The following is a 22,859-nucleotide window of genomic DNA, read 5'->3' on the forward strand; positions in this document are numbered from 1 at the left end:
CTACGGTTCTTTTTTTGTGTCTTCTGACGATGCCTCGGCAGCTGCCCCCGATGCAGTCTTGGCATCCTCTGCCTTCTGCTCAGCACCTTTCTCACATAGTGCATCGAACTCCTTCTGCATGATGTGGAGTGATAATGGGAGGGATGTGATGAGAAAAGCATGACAACTATTGCATGAGAGTTTGTGTGTGTGGCTGTGTACCTGTTCATTTTTTCTGCATACACTGTGTACATATATATATATATACACATACATATACATGTATATTTACCTACGCCAAGAGAGGAGGTTATGTTTTCGTTACCGTTGGTTTGTTTGTTAGTTCGTTAGTTAGTTAGTTCGTTTGTCTGTGTGCAAAATAACTCAAAAAGTAGTTAACGGATTGGGATGAAACTTGCAGGAAAGGTTGAAAATGACACGAATAACAAACGATTAACTTTTGGCAGTGATCCAAGAATTTTGGGGGAATTTATGAAGGATTTTTGGTATTTTGGCAGGTAGGGTCAATGAACTTGGGAGTTCAGGTTGCACGTATTTGAGGTTTGCACGCGCATTAAAGTGCGTGCTCTAGTTGCTGCTAGGGCGAGGCGCGCTGTGCAGCTGAGGGTTTATGACGTAACAAAGGCTTTTATATTGGGAAATTGGGCGACTTTCAGCACACAATGCTGTAAGTATGTATGGATGGAAATCACTGATATCTCTATGGAAGGACAAGATCAGTGGTGGAAATGAGCTGCATGCTTGGCGGAGGTCTGCGCTCTCAGAGTGCTTTTCTAGTTATATAATGTATAACTAGTAAAATGGAGACTGTTTATATCACAAGATCTATTATCAAGTATACATAATAGGCAGGTGGTCTTTACCTAAAGATTCACCGATGATCATGCATGTAAACTTGGCGAGATAGGAATTTACCTAATGGACATTATCAACAAGTTGTCTCCACACACATGGTTTTAATAGCATGCTTGCCATTAAGTACCTGATTGTTCTGTGTACACAGGACTGAATTGAAAATTTCCAGTAGTTTCACCTAGTCTCTGTATGGAACTGTGCTGATTGTCACATAGTGGAGCAGTGTTTTTATGCTGAGAAGTGGTATATGATATGAAGGCATGAAATGTGACTGAGTAATTTATCTTGGTTTGACTGAAAGTTTGATGTTGATTCTTTCTTCAGCCTCAAAAATCATCCATCAAGTTTCGACCTTGTTGCTGAAATGTCTACAGGTTTTGTGGTAGAAAGTGTTGCCACCTAATGAATTTTAGTGGTAACTTTAACATCAAAGTTAAGAGATGCTTGAAAATGGCAAACAATCTAGTTGTCTGTTTGTTTTCATTAGTTGAACTGGCAGATATCTCCTCCCCTAAGTGCCTCTGATGATCATTTTGCAGTTGGGTTACTAGCAGACTTAACTTTTAAAGGGATAGTACAGTATTGGTGGAGATGAGAATTGGGCTTTTAACTTTTTGCGAGATACCAAGAAAACACTTATGATATAGTACAGAACATGCCATTTTAAGAGGAATTCAAAGTTTATTTGATGAAAATCGGGTTGGGAATGACTGAAACATCCAAAAACAGAGTAAAACAAAGCAATCGTAATAAAGTGTGGGTCCCACACTCTATTAGAATTGCTCTTTTTTGGATATCTCAGCCATTTCAAAACCAATTTTCATCAAATAAGCATTGCATTCCTCATAGAATTATGTGCTCTTTCATATTTCAAAAGAGGTTTCTCATTATTTCACCCAAAAATGCTAGAAACTTGAAATAAGGTCTCAACCAAAACTGTATGATCCCTTTAAACCAGCCTTAGAAGTCTTTGTAACCGACTTTGATGCAGAAGCCACTTTTGTGGTCTTTGTGGCAGACTGAGAGGCTGAAGCGCTTTTAGCAGTTTGCTTTGCACCAGATTTTGTCCCCCCACTAGCGTTAGATTTCTTGGGGCTTGATTTTTTCGCATGACCAACTTTTGGCACATTGGTATCGGACCCTGCTCCTGATGGAATACCAGAAGAAGGTTTGACAACTTTTGTGGACACGCCAGACTTCTTTGCCAAAACATCTGCCGAATTTTTTGAGGCGGACTTTGCGGCAGGCGCTTTGGGGGATGCTGTTTTGGAAACAGCTAGTGATGGTGAAGCGCTCTTGGCACTCCTGGTAGGAGATTTTGTGGTGGAAACACCAGTAGAGGTCTTGTTAACAGATTTAGACGTAGCTGCCTTGTTAGACATTGCTTTGGTGACTGATTTGGTAGAGCCTCCGCCTTTGCCAACATTACTTGTTCCAGACTGATTTTTCCCAACCCTCCTGAGCAGGGCATCCAATTCCTTCTACATGGCGTAATGTGGATGTTGGTGGATGGAAAATGTGAAAGGAAATTTACAATATCATATCATCATATGGTACTAGAGAAGTACATAGTTTCTACATGTTCATCCTCCATTTTTACACTGAGTAGAAGAGTTAATCACGGACTATGACATTCAAAACTATTTTTCCTCTTCTCGATCATAGAGAAATCATCACAGAACAGGTAAATATATGACGGATACAATGATTAAAACAATTGCATAATATTTCAGATTCAGGTACATATTATAAGAACAGAGCCATAGGGCAGGAGAAGGAAATAGATTTTTAAAAAAGAAAGAAAATAAGGCAAAATACCCTAGTCTTGAGCGCAAGAACAAGAAGACTGGCTGATTCCATGACATCATATCAAACAATAAGCTGTGACCAAACTATTACCTTCAAAAAGGTATTTCTTGTGTGCATTTACTTCTTTTTCCTTATTAGGAACAAACCTGGGCCCAAACTCTATCACTACAATTCTGAATATGATCTGTTTTCCCCAGTTAACTGTGGGTCACTTTTGGAAAAATATTTTTCTCTGCTAGCAGTACAGATAAACTAAATAAGGAAGAAAAACAAAAAGATATGAATGTGTGAGCCAGTACCATCCAGTCACTTTAGTCGATTCTACAGAAACTTCTGCTCCCATTTATAGGCTTGTGAATTATTGCTGGGACCAGAGTGTGACATTTGTGGCTAAGGATCGTAAATTTTTCAGAATGAAGGTCAAGCTTACCTTCCAGCCAAGCAGCTCGACGAGTTTCTTACAGCCATCATCACATGATCCAAGGAGGGCCACATCCCTGATGTGGTGCAATGGGACAGGACAGTGAGAGTAAGGGGGGAGAGAAAGGAGACACTACAGACTAGAAATGTCGCTATGGCGACTGGTATGCCTCCGCCATAATGCATGATTCCCCTAATAGGTCTATAGTACATGTGGACAATGTACGAACACATTTTCACAAAAGTGGCAAAATATTAAAATGACATGTTTGTCACAAATGTGTTAAATGTTTACCTTCCTTGACCTAGGTTGAACTGGATGCATAGGAGACCATGTGTCTGGGGATTTAAGGACTTTAAGTTCACCTTGACCCTTTCATAAGTTTGTGCATTGAGTAATTTTCAAGGTATGGAGAAAAAGTGCAATTTATGTATTGAATAGTACATTGTTACCATTTTCATCCGGCCTTTGACCCTAAAATTCATAAGAGAATCACTGTCAGGCAGAATTTGCATAAACATGTACGAAGTTTCAAGATAACTTGAGCCACTTCTGAGATATGGAGGAAGAAGTAAATTTAGCACTTTCACTTGATCTTTGACCTTTGACCTTTTTGGGGAAAAAGACCTTCCCAGAGAATCTGTATTGGGTTATACATGCATACTTCAAGTTTTAAAAAAAATCCTGCTGGCATTGCATAAATATGAGGGGAAAAGTAAAAGTTTGAAGTTTTGCCCTTGACTTTTGACCCCCTGACCTTTGACCCCATGAACCCCAAATTCCCTCGATAATCACTGCCAGTCAGTATATGCATATATACTATGTTCTATGAAAATATCTTGGGAGAAAATTGACCTTTTTACACTTGTATTTCTTAGTCCGGTACTTTCCAAACCACATGAATATTCATGATTACGCTGTGCACTGTACGCGTACACGCACGCACCGGCAGCACTTGATGACCTCGTTTCTGATTGGTCAGTGGGGGTCGGACTTCGTCTCCGTCGCTTAGCCCCGGATTATTTTTTCGTTCTGTTTACACTCACTTGCTTGGCACCGCAATTGCGGTGCTAACCCTGCTATTTTGCAGGGCCAGATAGTACGGGATTATCGGTGGGGCTATTTGCTTAGTCCCGTACCACCGGTGGGGCTAAGGCCCCCCCCCCCCCCCCCCCCCCCCCCCCCCCTTTAGCCCCACCGGTGTACGGGACTAAGCAAATATTTACAAGTGTAAAAAGCGCTTAAGTTTCAAGAAAATATCTTCAGGCACTGCATAGATATGGGGGAAATAGTGAAATTTTAAGCATTTGACTTTGACCTTTTGACCTTGAGCATGTGCACCCAAAAGTTAAAAGGCACAACTTCACCCCCTGATACACATACATGCCACGTTTCATTAGGATACCTCAAAAGGTTTTTTAGTTACGCTGTCCACAAAATTTATTACAGACGGATGGAAGGATGGACAACCCGAAAACATAATGCCTCCGGCACCACTTTGTGGCGGAGGCATAAAAACGATGGGGACAAAGAGGGAGAGAGGAGACATTTAATACAATGAGTGAGGGAGATTACAGGAGCGAGAGATTTTTCTTTACTGTAAAAGGACAAGTTCACCTTTATATACATGTGGATTGAGTGAATGACGCAATATCAGGAGAACACATCAGTGGAAAATTTGAAGATATAAGCAAATAAAAACAACAAAACTTCATTTTTTATGAAAAGTACACAGTCCCTTGACTTGTTACTGACATAATTATGTTAAGGGCAATATCAATCTCCCTGCTTTTTGAAAGAGGTAGAGTCAAGTGCTCTTTCATCATGCTCAAAAAGTGAAAAATATGTTGAATTCTCTTTATACACTCAGCAAAAAAAGAAAGTAAACGCTTTTTCAAGTTTATATTTCTCATAGAATATTGGCTGAAAGCTAATGTATTATATACCATATCAAAGGTAATTTAATTGGCTATCAACCTGGTAGGTCAACAAAAAGGGAAACTTCACGCATGAGTGAACATGTTTGTTTTTCTCTTCCAGGGCACAAAAGTAAAAATTGCAAAACTGAACAAGTTGTCATTCATGCGTATGTGCTCTTCTATAGAACATTAAGAACAAACAACAAATTTCACACAAAACAAAACATGAATTAAGTTGCAAAAATAAACCTTTGATCTCTATGATATTTTTAAAGCCCAAATGATTAATGAAAGCTAAAAAATAATGGAGGAAAATAAAGAATCTTATGTCAAATCTAAATTCAAATGAAATAAGAGAAGTGATTATTAACTAAAATGGTAAAAATTTGAGCTTTTTTTTTTCAAATTAGGAAATTGTAAATATTGTTTGGTTCTTGAATTTGTCTCATGAATTCTTAAAACACTAGATTAAAAGAAATAGATAAAAACATTCTGCTCATTCAATCATCTGTGTGCTTATTATTCCCTACGTCATTTGAAGTTTGATTTGACAGAAAATTCTTATTTTCCCCCTTTAGTTTCCCACTTTGCTTTTCTTAGAGGTTATAAAGAGATAAAGAGAAGGAAAACTTGTTTTTGCTATTTTATTCATGTCTCTCATTGTGTTAAACTGGTCTTTTGTTGTTAATGTTATCGTGAAGGGCATTTGCAAATGAAAGAGAACATGTCAATTTTTGCAATTTTTAATTTTGTGCCTTGGAGGACAAAAACGAATGTGCTCACTCATGCATAAAGTTTTCTTTTCAATCAACCTATGAGCTTAGTAGCCAATTAAATTACCTTTAATATGGTATATAATACATTGATTTTCATCAAAATCTTCTGTGAAAATTATGAACTCAAAAAAGTGTTTACTTTCTTTTTTTTGCTGAGTGTATTTGATTTCATATATTTCTACCAGGCATTTGAATGTTCGAAACTCACCTGTACTTGTTATCAGAATCAAAGTCCATCCCACTTCCCATACCAAGCATCATCATCAGGGGATCAGTCTGTGGTGTAATGAGCACAAAGAATGTTTAAGTCTGAGTGATGTATGAGGTATCATAATCTTGATTATCATCACAAATCTTGTAAATACTCCTGGCTACTGTTTCGCAAAACTCGTTATCAGTAACAACTGCCACATTTCCATGACAAATTTGCTCTCAGCCAATCAGATGCAAGGTTTTCAGTAGCTTATAACAACTAGCATTACTTGTTTTTGATAACAAGTTTTATGAAACGGGCCCCGATTGCTCATGATTACGAACAAAAATATTGTTGCCTGCCCGGCAGAAGGGCCCTAAGGCTTGCACAATGTAACCTTGCTAGGGCCCTTCTGTCGGGCACGTGACAATTATTAATATGCTTTCACTATGGTGGCATTTAGGATTGATGTACATTTTTGTAGTACATCACAGATGAAGACTTCTCAGTGTCACTTAAGGTAAAATTAAAAATTACGATACCAATCAAATGTACGTGTATGTTACCAGATCTAATTGGAACTCAATAATGTTTCATATCAAAGTTATAATTTCCATTTCCACAACTCAAGAAAAATTTCCTTCTGGCTGACACTAACCTTGTAAAACAGATATCTCTGCTTTCATCCACACACTGCTTGTCTATACATATATCATAGTATTCATGCATTGAATTAAAATGTTAAAAAGTACTGTTGTTTACCTGTCCTGTCTTTTCATTGTTTATCAGCACCCTTGGGGTTGTCTCAGGCACTCTGTGGTAATATGAAAACATCAAAACAAATTGAATCTTTTAGTATATACACTGTAATATTTTCATGACAGCATTTATGATGCCATTAAATCCTTAGAATGGGAATTTTAAGTATGGTTTGTCACCTGGTTTCTATCTTTATTCACAAAGTGTGAACAAAGATACTTTTGCATTTATGAGTTCATCCTACAAAAAGAAGTGTTTCTATGCAGCTGCAATATCAGCACCTTAGTTTGAATTTATTCTATGATACCCAAGTAGATGAAATGTCTGATAACCAGCATGTTCTTTAGTTTGGTAACAAAAATTTAACCAGGATGCAAATTATCATTCAAAACAAACTGGCAAACAAAAAACCATCTCAAAGTGTGGATGGTAGAGCACACACAAGAAATGTAACGCGGTGGCGGCTTTTCATTCAATAAAAGGTGGAACATTGGGGGCACGAGAATATGACTATGCTAAACCTCTGTACAAAATCCATCAAGAATTGTAGCTAGTAGAGCAAATATAAGCAGACCCTATAAAATCAAACTTTTTTGGCAGACAAAGATACAACAAGTGAGGGCGCTAACACCATAATGAGCAGGAAGATATTATAATAAATGATAAACAATCATACCACATTTAAATAGAATCTGTAAGGAAATATGGCCACTAACATGCACAAAAAAGGGACTTGGCAGGATAACACTGCTGAAATCCAAGGTATCCTCCCAGAAGACGTACTGGGGGATACATGTACTTCTTATATACAGGTAGCTCTTTGTATGAACACAAAAGTCCTGGCACATATCTACAATTTCTCTCATGGCAACAAGTTGAAGGTGCATAGACCCGTGGGTGTGGGGGCGCTGTTGGATGATACTGCCGATCACAGTAGCATTGATACATAGATTGCTGAAGATTAGCTATCCTCAAGTGTAAAGCGCGTAGGTGTTGCTAGGTAACGTTGCCTTCGTTGTCTTCTCTGCGCATCACACAGTCTCTAGTGATGCCAGGGTGTATGCTTATGTGCTTCTTAGTACGACGTCACAAAAGAAGTTTGCTAAAGCTGTCATCCCCCTCAGCCGAATCATGAGCCGAACTGTGATCGGACCACTTACTACAGTGGATCGGACTTGTGGAAATGGGTCAACGCGTAAGCGCTAAAGAGGTCGATAGCATAGGTCTCCACTGGAAACTTGCGCCTAGCGCCCGCGTACACATTCGACTAAACCACCGGGTCCATGTGCCTTTAATCATGATTAATACCAGGTATTTCATCTTCTACATTTGACACTGATGTGACAGGTGCTACAGTTTCAGACATCTCTTTTTTTTTAATAGCAGCATCATTTGTTACTTACTTGTCAATCAGTGATGCAAATGGCTGCACAACTAGTGATGTCCCCATCACTAGTAATAAGTCACACTTTGGGAAATCCTTGTGAACAAAATACACAGAAAAGAAGACTGTTGGAAAGGAACTTTCATGAAGCTGTCAAACTTGGAGAGAGACAGGACAACAACAGCAATGCTACTACTAGTAATCTGAAACTACCAGTATTGTTAAAACTGTCTTGTGTTTGTGAATCCACATAAAACATTCTAAGAGTGTCATCACAAGTAGTAGTCTTTAACCCGTTGAAGACGAGTCCCGACTATACTCGGGCAAGTGTCTATGGGAAATGCATGTTGTAGCAAAATCAAACTGTCCTCAACGGGTTAAAGTAAAAAATAACAAATCTATCTCTCTATGTACATGAATAATAAATTTCTGACGAGCGTTATCACGGACATGTGACTAAGACGGATATCCTGAGGTTTCCTAGGTATCTAAAATGACTCACTGACAATAGCACTGTCACAGTTTTCTTTGAACTTCACTGATTTTGCTCAAATTGCCACTTATCTGTTGCTCTGATCTCATTCAACATAGCTTTCTCTTGAGGATAACACAGCCTTCTTCAATAAAAGCACACTTCCTCATCGAGACTTCAGAGGGGGAGATAGGTTAATAGCCTCTACTCCTGGCACAATGGTATAACCAACCAGTCCTTAGCATGCAAAAACACCCATTTCCAACATTTATTTCAGGAGCCCTTTTTTGTACTACTGCATGGTAGGCCACGGTGTGCATAGCACATTGTAAAAGTGGAAATTTTTGCATATATTTGCGACATGGAACTGGTACGAAAAGAAAAGTTCCCAAATCTTTTGCTTGTTATCTTTGCAAGCACACTGAATGCACGCTTAAATTATGCAATCAGGTAGCTAACAACAGGTCTTTTGCCAGATTAGGCTGCACTCGTGTTTCAGTATGTGTACGATTTTGTTCTTCTGAATTCAGGGATACCGGTAGTTGCAACATTGACTGCATAAACTTTAAAAGTTTGTAGGGGATAACTGTTACCAATATGTTATTTGAAGTTTTCTTTATGTTCACTAGTCCTGTATAGTGTGTGAATATGCTGTTGTAATGCAGACCAGTTACCTTTTACAGCATATGCTGCCAAAGCCTTTAACAGCTACAATTGTATGGCAGCAGTGACTTGCTTGAAGCAGTCACTCAACTGCCATGTTGTCTGCGAAATTAAAAACAAGCATAATTCAACTTATGCAGCCGAGCGCAAAATATCATTGCGCAAAAATTTCCACTTTTAATGGTATGTTGTGACTTTAAAGGAAGACTTACCTGCATCACAAGTGGGAAGAACTTGACCGGGAGGGACTCACCGAAGAAGACGATGTCTACTCAAAGAACATGAAAAGCAGAAAGACATATGAAGAGTTTGGTTGCAAATTGAGTTAACTCCATTTTTGTCGATTTGAGATATTTGCAAATTAGAAGTGCTAACAGAAATATTAAATAATAAGAAAATAAAGGGCAATTTTAATCAGAAATATGAGAATATTCCTCGTTATATTAGAAAAGAGGTACATGGTGTACCACTGGAAAGGTTTTATTTTGCCCTATTTGATAATTGACTTAATTTAGAATGTTGCTTGATGCATTTTGTGATCAAACTCTTCATAATATAAATTAAACTATAAAATAGTGTTGTGGAGAAACAAAAAGATTATAAGAAACCAAGATTATTCTACTATGGAAATGGTTGGCAGAATCAAATAAAATCCATGTGATTCTCATCTCAAATTGACTATAAATTCACAACTTACAATTGTAATACAAAACACTCGAAACTAGAAATAATAACTTCTCAAACTCATTTTGATGTATTCCTTAGTATTTCCATGTTTTACATTTCCAACATAGATAAATATGATTATTACCTATACAAGGTAGTTTTACTGGGCAATTGTAGTTGGTATTTTGATTGATCAGGAAACCACCAGTTTCCGGCGGGCAATATTAGTGGGTATTTTTCTTCTTGCAGGTTTCACCATTAACTTTACATGTAAACATTCCGGTCAATCACCAAGGTATGCACAAACCACTAACATCTGGGCACTTGAGCTCCCGGTGATGAAAATTTGCTGTTGACGAGAGTTTCTCACACAAAGGTTTTGCAATGTAGAGCAAATTCCCATACGTTAACGCGTAAAATTAGAGGACGATCGCTGCACCGTATGTAGGCATGCGTCTGACTGTGTGCGCTGGCTGTTATGCGCACAGCATACCTGAGTTTTGCGACAGAGGGCAAATTCCCATACGTTAGCACGTAAAAATAGAGGATGATCGCTGCGACTGTGAGAGCTGAAAATCACTTTGGTGAGCCGGCTGTTACGTTCACTGCATACCTGAATTAGGCATAGGATTGTGTGCACGCAGGCGCATGTTGGTGTAGTTGAGCGCAGTGGTGTAGGGTTCGACCTGGCGCCGAGTGGAAATTTGTTACCGTAAATCAGAAAGTTTACATTGTAATGATCGAAGTTACCGCTCAAGATGCGTAAAATTGGTAATAACAATGATATGGACTGTCTACTTTCAGGGGATTCAACATGAATTGCCCTCACTAGAATTGTATTTCCCTAGTCTTCAACTCAAGCGATAGAATTCTAGTCAGGCAATAAATGTTGTATCCCCCTCAAGGCCAATCCACATTATATAAATGTTCTGCATAGAACTGTGAAATCACATATCAAGTATGTATATCTGCTACATTTGACACAAAACTATAAAATCAGGTTACTTATACATGCACTTATATGGTTAAAAACTATTCACCTTTTCCAATTCTTTTCTCATCTTCACTCTGTTTTACATTTATCAGTGTTTGCCAGTTCAGAAAAAGCTGTGGGAGAACCTCACACAAACCACCTATGTGTCATGAAGATTAATATTTGCTTGAATATGGCATGCACAAAGTTACATAATATACAGTATCTGTTTAGCAGTTTGTTAATCACTTAACCTATTCAGGGGTGTTTGTGGTTTCTATGGGGTACCATGAATTACACTGAGATTTAAATGTTACATATGAATGAGGTGTTGGACACGGTAGTTTCACTGCTTATGAGTATGACCCCTACCCATTCCATAGATTGATATAGGGGCATGGACTTCATGGTGGTAACTCACCTGGCTTTACTACACCACCGGTTTCACATGCCTTGCACTTTGGCACCAAGTCCGCCATGATTTTTTCTGAAAGAAAAAAAAACAAAAACATCAATCTGATTAGAAAATTCATATATTTCCTATTCCATACATTTTACATGGCAGACATTATGGAAATAGGCACTTAAAATCAAAAGACAATTCACAACGTATGGTGTACATTCATGTAGTATACAGCTTGCTGGTTCTTGTACAAATCATACTTGTTACTACCCTCCGAACAGCAACATCACCCTGTATAAGAAGGAACTTTGACAAGAAAATGCAAAATGTCTGCAGGACGATTAAATTACATGAATTACGCCAAAACCAATGTGTGATCATGTCTTCATGTATGTGAGACAGTCCATACTTACACAAAAATTTCTTCTCTAGACATCAGATTTTTTTTTTTCCTTTTGCAGTTTTCTCATTGTCTCCCTTTTCAAGGAGCTAAAGAGGGAGCACAAAGCCATGCGGACACACACACATACACACAACAGACAGACAAACATATACTCACACACACATCCAACATGGGATTACACTCCCACATAATGGCCCACAATTCTTTTACAATTATCTAATTCAGATTTTAAGATTAAGAGTAACACTGAGGTTAGTTTTAAAACATCACGCAAGGACCTGTATGATGTGTCAAATGTTTTGAGTGACTCACATGGAGATGGCTGTTAAGGCCACGCAGCCCAAGGGTGATGGAAAAGTTCCCCATTTTTATCAAACATTTTCTTTATTCTCAATTTTTCTGAACCTACAATACCCATTTTTATGTTGGTAGTTATTAGATCAACATTAACGTTTCAAGTTTCTTCGATATTTGTACCCAAGTTTGGTCAAGGAACTGCCAATATGATATATGGGAATTTATATTTCTGCAAAACAACAATTCAAATCAATTTTCTGTCCATTCATCATGATTACAAGTTCATAAACAAAATATCCTTGGGCTTTAACTGAACATGACACAAAGTCCGCATCTGTTTTCAATTTCCTACCTCTCATCCATTCCTCTGAGTACTCCTTCCTGCAGTCGGCGTTCAAACAGTGTCCCACATGGAAAGAACCGTGTGCCTCCATTATCTTCTCATCTGGCACCCCCGCGACCCTGTCTAGAGTGTCAATGTTCTAGACAATACACAAAAACGAGCCAAATGTTGGAAAAATGTAGATTCATATGGAAACTGCTAGCTCATATATATTTTTTTTTTTCACTGGTGATGAGAATATAATACAGTACGAGCATGAAGCAGCAATGGTAGCAGTCTTGCGTTTTAAGATGCTGACTTCATATTGCAGCAAGCCAACTGAATCAGAATGGGTGTGCCTGTATATTGAAGCCCCATTAATAAATAATAATAAATATCATTTATAAAGCGCTTATTACAACGTTTCTAAGCGCTGAAGAAAAAATTTGAAAAATAGATTCAATTTTTTTTTTCAAGGATGTTTTATGTAACTACTGCAACATTGAATGTTGACTGCTAAATGATTTCCCCAAGTGGTCCCTTAACCTGATCAAGCATAGTCCCAAGTATACTCAGGCAAATGTCTAAGGGAAACATGCGCTACAGCAAAATCAGCTCATCCTCAACAGATAAAAATTTACCTACCGGTAATTAGCAGATGTGTATCAAAGCTAATAACGACATTGACATAACTAATAATCATAATATTCATCTATTTATCTATTTATTTATTCATTTCATTTTATTCATATATATCCATATAACCTGGGATGGGTTAAACAAGTTTAAAATCTTACACTGCTTTCAAATGAAGGTAAGCTTTAATACAGACAAAGCAATGACATCGTCTCCTCTATTTGTAGGCATGGAAGTTGTCTTCTCTGTAATTGAGGGGAAGACAATTGCTTGGATCCGGATCCACAATATCTAAATTTACTAAAGTATGCAGGGGTTGGATACCTCCCCCCCCCCTTTTTTTTTAGCAAGCTATTAAAATCATGTGTTTCTACTGACTTTCATTCCATTTCAATACTTGTGATGATGCAACATTGGAAAAGCATCTAGTAAGCGTTATTAGGAACAGTACCAGTACCCGAGACAAATGTTTGCATGAAATGGGAGTACAGGTATGTAATACAACAGATCTATCTGGTCAAACATGAGGAATGTAGAGTTAAGGGGGGAAGATGGAACAGCTGAGTTGCACAAACCTGCGTAAAGTGTCGTAGTAAGAGCCCCTTTTCGTGGAGGAGACGAATGAAGAAATGGCAAGGTGTTGGATGAAACTTGCCAGGAAACAGCTCCTTACTCAGCGTGAAGAAAGGTTCTGGATTTTCCTGTTTCAATTCAGGAATAAAAAGACAAACACATAAAATACACACACACACACACACACACACACACACACACACACACACACACACACACACACATAAATCATAATTTTAGGTTGATTTTCATTTATGTGATACTGTGCAAACACAAGACATGTCTGTGTAGTTTCACAAAGAGATGATGAAAAAGTGGTGCATGGATTATGAATGCAAATTCAAAAGATGATACAATAGTCTTTATTTGCTGAACAAAACCCTAAAGAAATCAAAGAAACACAACAAGAGGACAGGTTTCTCTGAATTCAGAAAGAGTCTACACTTCACTAAACATTTAAGGTCCAACACTCTACAAAATTTTGTTTACATTTACACATACGAAATTTTATCCAGAACTGTTCTCATTCCATGAACTTATTGACAACACACATTCTCAATTTACAATATGACATGTTGACCATTAAAATCATCTTTTTCTTCATTTAATCCCAATTACTTTGAGTAGAATACACCAGTCCACATCTCCTTACCTGGAAAAAGCCAATCTCAAATATTGCCTGTGGATTGGGAAGGTTATACTTTTGTAGGTTGTCATAGAGACCAGTCCCCGGGCTCCTAAAGTCTGGGATCCCAGCAGCTATTAATTACGGAGCATGGTCAGAGAGCAAGAAATAAAAAGCATTTCTAGGTCAAAACATACATGAATACAAACATCAAACACACAAACAAATCTAATGCAACCAACAGAGGGAAAGAATTTAGTGTGATATGGGCCATTCTCCTGTCTTGGGTTCCTTTTCATAAAACTTGTTTTCAGTGACAACTGCCACATTTCTGTGACAAATTTGCTCTCAGCCAATCAGACGCAAGGATTTCAGTAGCTTGTAAGAACTATCACAACTTGTCACTGATAACAAGTTTTATGAAACAGGGCCCTGGAGTAACATAATTATCATTGAAATACTATTCATAGTAATTTTTTTTAATGTAATTTTAGAAATACTTATGATGATGAAGACTATTCTGTGACTACAAAGGGTGAAAAGTGATAGTAATGATAACGCTAGGTAATACATATCCATCACTAACTATAACCATCAGGACCATCATCACCAGGAAAAATAATCTGAATATGAAATACTGTATTGATAAGACAATTTTATCAGCCTGTTTTCACTTTACAGGTTTGTCAAATGTATTGCATTGGAAAGCACAATGGGGCAAAATATACATTGCATATATTTAAACTATTTCTGTAGAGAAAAATGCTTTATCACACAAGGGCAGTCCTTTCATTATGCACACAAGGTGGATATAAACAGAGTAATGCATATGTTAGTATAAAAAGCAAAACAGACAATCTACATAATAATTTCAATCTTGCACTGATATACTTACATGTAGAGATTCCTGCACCGCTCATGACAATGATATTCTTGCCTGTAATGATGATATCATTAAAAACAGAAACATTACTTTGATAAATGTAAAATCTATACAGTGCACTCCCATTACAACGAACACGGTTATAATGACATTTCGTTATAACGAAGTAAAACTTCTGGTCCCAAAATTATCGGCATTAAAGTCTATGGTACAAAATTTGCTTACAACGAACACGGTTATAGCAAAATTTTCGCTATAACGAAGTCTTTTCCGAGCACCACTAACAAAGAAAAACAAAAGAAATGTACTCCGTTATAACGAATTGAGGATCGCTTTCGAAAATACATTATAGCAGAACAAGCATTTGTAGCGCCTCTGCATGGGCGAACGCGTCACATCACTGTGTGTTCGCTTGGTGTGTCACGCACAGTTTCCAAGTTGAACTTGCATTATTGTAATACAATAATCTGAAATTGAATAACTATTTGTTTTATTGTTCACAAAGCTCTCCAGTGTATGACGAGTGTTCAACAAACTGAATATCATATATGTGTGGCTTGCTTGTTTTCGTTATATATTGTATTTGTTCGGTTATAACAAAATTTTGTTATAACGAAAGAAAACTGCCAGTCCTGAGCATTTCGTTATAACGGGAATGCACTGTATATTATAGATTACAAGAAATGAAATGTAGGATTACATTTACACATTAATACACTACCAAGAGCTAAATAACCTGTAATCTTCACTAAGAATTCAAAACAATTAAAAGTAATTGTTCTTTATGTTCTTTCTGAATTAACCTAACTCGCTGAGGACCGGCTGATTTTGCTACAACACGCATTTCCCATAGACATTTGCCCGAGTATACTTGGGACTTGTCCTCAACGGGTTATTAGTCTGTGGGCAGAACACCATCATGAGCCATACAGATGCCTACCTTCAAGATTTCATTGCACTTTCTTAGGGGTGACATCACCGAAAGCTATTGAATCACCCTTGCTGGGAAGCTGGCATGCAGCATTATTCATATCATTATCCCACCTGTAAGTTCCAGATCTTGCCCTGCTAACAAGCAGTATCGATCTGCCATCAGTTGCCACTAGACATTTATTGAATAATAACTAAGTCTTAGGGTAATTGCTGCAGAAGTTATCATCATGCCCTCAAATTTTTACTGCATATCCTACATTGGAGGAAAATTGTATGGAACTGGCTAGAGTCATTAAACCTGCACAAACTCAGAAATGAATGTACAAAATATGCAATTTTGTGAGAAAAAAACCCCAAACTATAAGTTCAGCAATTAAGAGGCTTTAAAAATCTGCTGCTGAAACAAAAAATTGTACATGAAGGACCATGGCTGAAATGAAAGGGAATATTTTACTTAATCTTATGAAACTCTAGCGATACATATACTTAAAAGTATATGATTCAAAACAAACAAAACAGTGCCAAACTACAGGAATGTGATATTTTTTAACTTTGTGGGTTGATAGAGATGTATGTGATCTATTTAGTAGTTACGATGGTAACCATCATTAACTCACATTTTCCTTCCTTGATGTAGTCTGCTACACCCTGTGCAGTTAGTTCTTTCAGCAGCTGCTCTGGCTTGGGCTTGGACTCTGGCTCTGCGGCAGGGTCACCGATATCCCGACCATACAGGGCAAACCTACCAAACAGCTCTCTCAATGCATCCACTGTAACACACCAACAAAAACATCACAGATAATGGGGGATATATCATAATATGGGTTTGTTACACTGAGACCAGAACTGTCAGTGACATGGTGTACCTTACTGAAATTTTTATGTAGCTTGATTGTCCACTGTATGAAGTTATCATTGATAATATGCTCACAATATGCCATTTTTGTCTCCTCTGATGAACATATTGTACATGTGTGTATACACAGACTCTATGCAAGAGCTAATAAAAATAAGCAAAACGACAAATAAAAATGAAGAAAGTCAATGTAGATACTAGATGGTAAGTCACAACTTTAGCCCGTTTACCTAGATCAGAATCTTTACTGAAGATTTTTAAATTGGGGGAGGGGGGATCTTTCTTGAGTGTGAAGTGACTCACATCTATGTCAAGAGTTGAGCAATTATCATTCTATCATTAATGAAATTGAAAAATGTCATTTCTGTATTCACTTTCTGTGCATTGTATTTCACTGCATGAAGTATCATGAATCATAAATGGCATAAATCATGAGCTTGTAACCACATGATTCCATCAGATATATGAATGAACAGGAAATAAGAAGCAAAGTAACCTCAGAATTCTGTGAGATGCTGATGCAAAGAAATTGACAGGAACATATGTAACAGCATCACCATTCTCAACAACTTTTGACTATGATAATACAATCACTTATTCTTGAGAAATTGAGCTTGCAATGATCAAAAATAATATATCGTTTCATAATTCTTGTGCAACAACATCTCAAATTACAATAAGACCACAGAAAAGGCTACTAAAAAAAAACTAAAAAAATCACAACACATTAATATGCACCATAACAAGAAATAAAAAACCCTTTCTCCCCCATCCATTGAGAGAATCTACAGGTTTCTACTTACTCTGAGATGCTCCAGATTCCTCACTTTCATCTCCTTGCACTCCTGCTGTTTCTTCTGTCATTAAAAGTAGAGAAAAGGTGTCTCAGTTTTCTTATTTCATAGTAAATGATGCTTTAGATTATAAAGCATTTAATACACTCTACCACCGTGCTTCTCTTGAAACATCTTTTTACTTTTAAGGCCCACTTTGGCTCCAACAAGATTTTTCTAGGCCCATAATTAGATCAAATATGACTTTTTTTTCTTTTTAAGCATATTTACCTCAGACTCATACCAAACTCATTCCAAACCCATGCTTTGTGTCATGTACAAGTGTAGGTTTAAAGTCTCTATCGTCTGAGGTAAACACAGCACCACCTTTGAAGGTTGTGACATGTTTTGGGGGACTCTAAAAAGGAAATAAGACTAGTTAAGTTCCATGTTGCTACTCAATGAAAGATGAGGTGCACTACTCCACTTGGCTTCACCTCATTGAATAGAGCACCTCTATTTTTCACCTTGTGCAAAATCTTGTACCATACTAGTACTTGTGACCTACTATTGTTAATCAACATAGGATAAGGAGGTGTTTAGGTCTTAGCCTGAATGCAGATAAACTGGGGTAGATCAATCATTGAGTACCATATTATTCCAAAGGCAAAGCTAAAGACCAGATCAGATAGGCCGAGTGTTTTGCGCAAAGGTGGGGTGGTGCATGTACATGTACCTCCAAACGTACAAGGTATTCTTTATATGTAACAGTGAAACTTAAATACCAAATGCAAACAGAAGAAAACTGACCAGAAATGAATATAATTTATCAGTGGAAAAATGAGCAAAGAAAATGGGATTCCATCGGGATTCAGGGGTCTCTGGTTCGATTCCCAATGGAATCCCATTTCTTTTTTGCTCATTTTTCCACTAAACAATTTAACATTTAAACTTATTATCAACAATACACTGTCTAGACGTTGGGCCATCCAAAACACTCTCGGTCTCCCCATATAGTGTCTAGAGTAGCCTCTCACATGTTATGTCAGACCCTAGCCTAGAAAAAATCTATAGCTGCAGAAGCCACCATTGGGTACGGTCAAAGATGCTATGCCCAATGCTAGACAGAAAAATGTGTCTGTCTGGAGGATTCTTTAAAGATAATATAAAGTTTTGGTGCCTCAAAAGTTTCCCTGAGTTTCCTTGTCTTAGTTTGTGTTTCAGGTTAAAGTACCTTTCATATAACTAACACTGTGAGACTTACTAGCCCCAAAGTGCTCTCATGTCTCAGTCATCATGCAATAATGGTTTCGTACCTGAGCAGAGCGGGCTCTGAAAAATTCGAACGAGCCGTTAGTTTGACTCGACGCGGTACCGCGACAATCAATATACACGTATGTACGAAACCATTATTGCATGATTACTAAGACATGAGAGCACTTTGGGCCGAATAAGTCTCACAGTGTTAGTTAAATATGAAAGGTACTTTAACCTGAAACACAAACTAAGACAAGGAAACTCAGGGAAACTTTTGAGGTACGGTACCGGTACCAAAACTTTATATTATCTTGAATCATTCTTTTAAATTTACTTTATCTGCTCTCCTCTGTAGAAAAACGGAATCGAGTCCCATACGTGTATAAGAGCTCAGGGGATTCCTGGGAGCCAGATGCATATCGATATCGGAAATTTGTAGCTATCGTCCTCAAACGCGAACGATGCACGGAATAGTTGGGCGCTAAGGGGCCCGCAACTCATCACCCGCGCGTGCAGCTCCCATAGACAAAGCACGTAAACTGAAGTAGAGTCTATGACCAGTTGTTGATTTCTCACAAGGTTTTATTGCGTGAACTGTTCGAAATGTTCAAGACAGACATTTTACCGTAAAATACAAAATTTGAGCCTCATTTGCCCATTTTTTCTATGTCATCCACTCAATGAGAATGTGTATGGTAATTTGTGGGATGAATTGTGATTCTGGTGCAAGGACTAGGTGCGAAAGATGTCAATTCTCGCTATCGCCAATGACGTAAAAAGTACCCGGATGTGGCTTTTTCGTCAAGATTTAGTGCACTTGGTAGCAAGGGCACTTCCGGCGCGGGTCATAATTTGCACAACGCTAGCGTGCGCGTACGTGTACCTTACCTATAGCGCAGCGCCGACCACGGATACTAGTACAGTAGGCCGCTGTACCGCCCGAGCCAGCGAGTGGCCAGGCCTGTCATACTCGTACACTGTATGTAGTCCCCGCCAGCGGCCGGCCTTGCTAGCATGCACCACTACTGCACGCGCAGCGCATAAGCTAACACATACCGGTACGGCGTACATCACAAATCAGTCATCTCAGCATACGCTGAAAATATGCTGGAAAATATTCACCCACCTGGATATACAGTATATCGTCATGGAATGCCCATCTTTTTTTTTATTTGTTCTCTGTTGAATTGTCGCGAACACAATCGGGACGAACAGTGATCTCGAACTTATCCTGTCTCCGAAGCAATTTCTTCCAAGTAAGTACAATGTACGTACAAATGTACGTAGGCACTAGGCCTACTTAGTGCTACTATAATACTACCACTACTAGTAAGTCGCGCGTGCACATACTGCGCTGTGGAGTCACCCGCAAACTTCACCCACGCGGCCACGTCACGTCTCGCATGCCAGTAAGGGTCCTATTTCTGCAGATTTTTTTCATTTATTGTCGTGCGAACAACACATGGCAGCTTCGCAGCAACAACCAATAGTCGTATTAACAGCAATTTCTTAAGAATGGAGAAATTTCAAATCATATTAAAGCTGTAATTCAAGTCGAGAAAACCGGAAGTACACGTAGAATACAGTCGGTTGTGTGTGTAAATAGCATTAGTCACGTATCACGCGCGTACGAACGGAAGTGACTTTGCTACCGGACTATCCCATAATGCACCGTAAATGACGCTTAAATCAACATCCGGGTACTTTTTACGTCATTGGCGATAGCGAGAATTATTCGATTACGAACATCGCGTCCAGTAATACAATGCGATTATGCACCGCGCCAAAAGACAACTTTTTTAGAGGGATATGTTTGAAGCATATTTTCTAAAAACTGGAGCGAGCAATTGACATAAGTTGGGTGAATTCGTAATTTCCAGGAGTCTGTGAATAAGTGATGTTATTTTTAGCCGAAATTTCATCCTTTAGCCAAAACTTCATCCGTACTTATCCGTATAAGTACAGATTTTAAAGCCACAAAAAAAGCGTCCGGTAATTGGATACACCACCATACCACTGTGTGCTGAAAGCCATCTGATTTCCCAATATAGAAGCTTTTGTTATAATAATAATGATAATATTAATAATAATAATGATGATAATAATAATAATAATAATAATAATAATAATAATAATAATAATAATACAGGGTACTTATAATGCGCCAATTCCACATAGCTAACGTGCTCAAGGTGCAGTAGAAGAAGTAACTTATGAAATACAAAAATCCTTACACAAACATGCACATGAAAATGAATGACACAATAATGATGATGAAAAAAAAAATCATAATAACAATTCTACTGGAAAATGGTTGTGAACAAATGAGCTTGAGGGCAACTTTAAAGGAGGCAACAATCGAAATGTAACAGATAGCTTGAGGCAACTGATTCCACAGGTAAGGTCCAGCACGTGCAAATGACCGATCCCCCCATGATTTCTTTGTTTTTGGAACAACAAGCAATCTACAATCGGATGACCTTAAACATCTGGGAGGATTATAAAATGTCAGCAAATTAACATTGTACTCTGGGGCAGATCCGTGTATGTAATGAAAAACAAATAGTAATAGTTTAAATACAATGCGAGATTCAACAGGTAACCAATGGGCCAATGCAATGAGGACAAAACAGGGATAATGTGAGTATTTCTCCTGGCAAGGGTAACAATGCGGGCTGCTGAATTTCACAATTTTTGTAACCGTGAAAGTTGAGATTGTGGTAGCTGAAAAATGAGTGCATTACCAAAGTCAAGTCGGGATGATATAAAAGCATGAACTATTTTATGTCATAGACCTTCAGCTGCTAAACGGCGCGGCTGGCCTCCCTAGCAGAAACTAGAGCTCGCGCTTTAGTGCGTGCATGCAAACCATACACGCAGCCTGAACTCCCAAGTTCATTGACCCAACCTGCCAAAATATCTAAAATCCTTTATACATTCCCAAAAAAATTCTCAGATCACTACCGGTACCAAAAGTTAATCGTTTGTTACTTGTGTCATTCTCAACCTTTCCTGCAAGTTTCATCCCAATCTCGTTAACTACTTTTTTAGTTATTTTGCACACGGACAAACTAACCCTAACAAACAAACACACAAATCAATGGTATTACTATTAACAAAAACATAACCTGATCCCTTGGCAGAGGTAGACTCTAATAATATTATCCTCGGTGACCAGATAGGCCTACTGACAGACCAATCTTTCGGTCAAGCCCAATGCCATCTCTTTCTTTCATCTTTGTTTACTTTTGTTCTGATTGACAAACAAGTCTGAACCAAGCAATGTGAATGGAAAAGAATACTATCAGATGTCCTGCATGTCCTGCTCTGCTTTCCACCCTGGGCCCTGCTGTGTTATGTTGGTCTTTAGAAATTTTAACACTGATGATAGGAAAGCACCTCATCAGGCCAGGCTCAGGGCCAGGGCGGATACCGGGGAGAGCGGGGCTAAAAGCCGACCGAGAATAGACGGGTCGAGCCAGCGCCACCCTACCCTACTGTACGTGTACTGAGTATCACTTATCAGTCTGCCAGCGATTATACCCAGCTAGTAGAGTAGTAACCAAGCAGAATACTACGCCAGTTTGTCTATGGTTTATATTTGTACACATGAATAATAACACAGAAGTTGAGATGGAACAAACCCTTTTTGTCGGACATGGCACCTTCTGACAGATCGCGATGCACCAGAGTTCACCGTTGATGACCAAAATGCCGAATGAAACGCCACTAAATTTACTTCGCTTCCGCTCTGCTGTTGATGTAGACAGAAAGATCCGTCTGTCCGGAGGACTCTTTTATATTTTGCCATTAACGCTGTCCTCCGTAGACAGACGGAAGGTTGTAGTACCCATTGCTGTGTGGATGTTCTTAACCACTGTCTCTATGGAAAATTGGGTGAGGTACCTCACCCTTCTCGATTGCGTCTAATTCACGGCCCTAGGTCGGCAAATTTAAGCTTGAATAGTTAAATCAACTATTCAAGAATAGACTACACTCACCAGATTA

General features: G+C 38.3%; 1 protein-coding gene across 1 annotated transcript; it reads right to left on the reverse strand.

The window, feature by feature from the left end:
• LOC139725474 (NAD-dependent protein deacetylase sirtuin-2-like) lies at nucleotides 1-22,608 on the reverse strand. Its single transcript, XM_071636549.1, has 15 exons — nucleotides 22,496-22,608; nucleotides 17,625-17,678; nucleotides 16,583-16,735; nucleotides 15,045-15,086; nucleotides 14,177-14,283; nucleotides 13,527-13,652; nucleotides 12,346-12,475; nucleotides 11,312-11,377; nucleotides 9,464-9,519; nucleotides 8,136-8,212; nucleotides 6,736-6,787; nucleotides 5,989-6,056; nucleotides 3,095-3,161; nucleotides 1,974-2,336; nucleotides 1-114 (listed from the first exon to the last, which is right to left on the reverse strand). The coding sequence occupies exons 1-15, from the start codon at nucleotides 22,509-22,511 to the stop codon at nucleotides 1-3; spliced, it is 1,491 nt and encodes a 496-aa protein (XP_071492650.1). The 5' UTR covers nucleotides 22,512-22,608.
• Between the last annotated feature and the right edge of the window lie 251 nt (nucleotides 22,609-22,859).

The sequence above is a fragment of the Diadema antillarum genome, unplaced genomic scaffold, assembly GCF_040938485.1.
Source record: "Diadema antillarum isolate AM-2024a unplaced genomic scaffold, OU_Dant_1.0 seq00000043_RagTag, whole genome shotgun sequence".
In the NCBI taxonomy this organism is placed as follows: Eukaryota; Metazoa; Echinodermata; class Echinoidea; order Diadematoida; family Diadematidae; genus Diadema; species Diadema antillarum.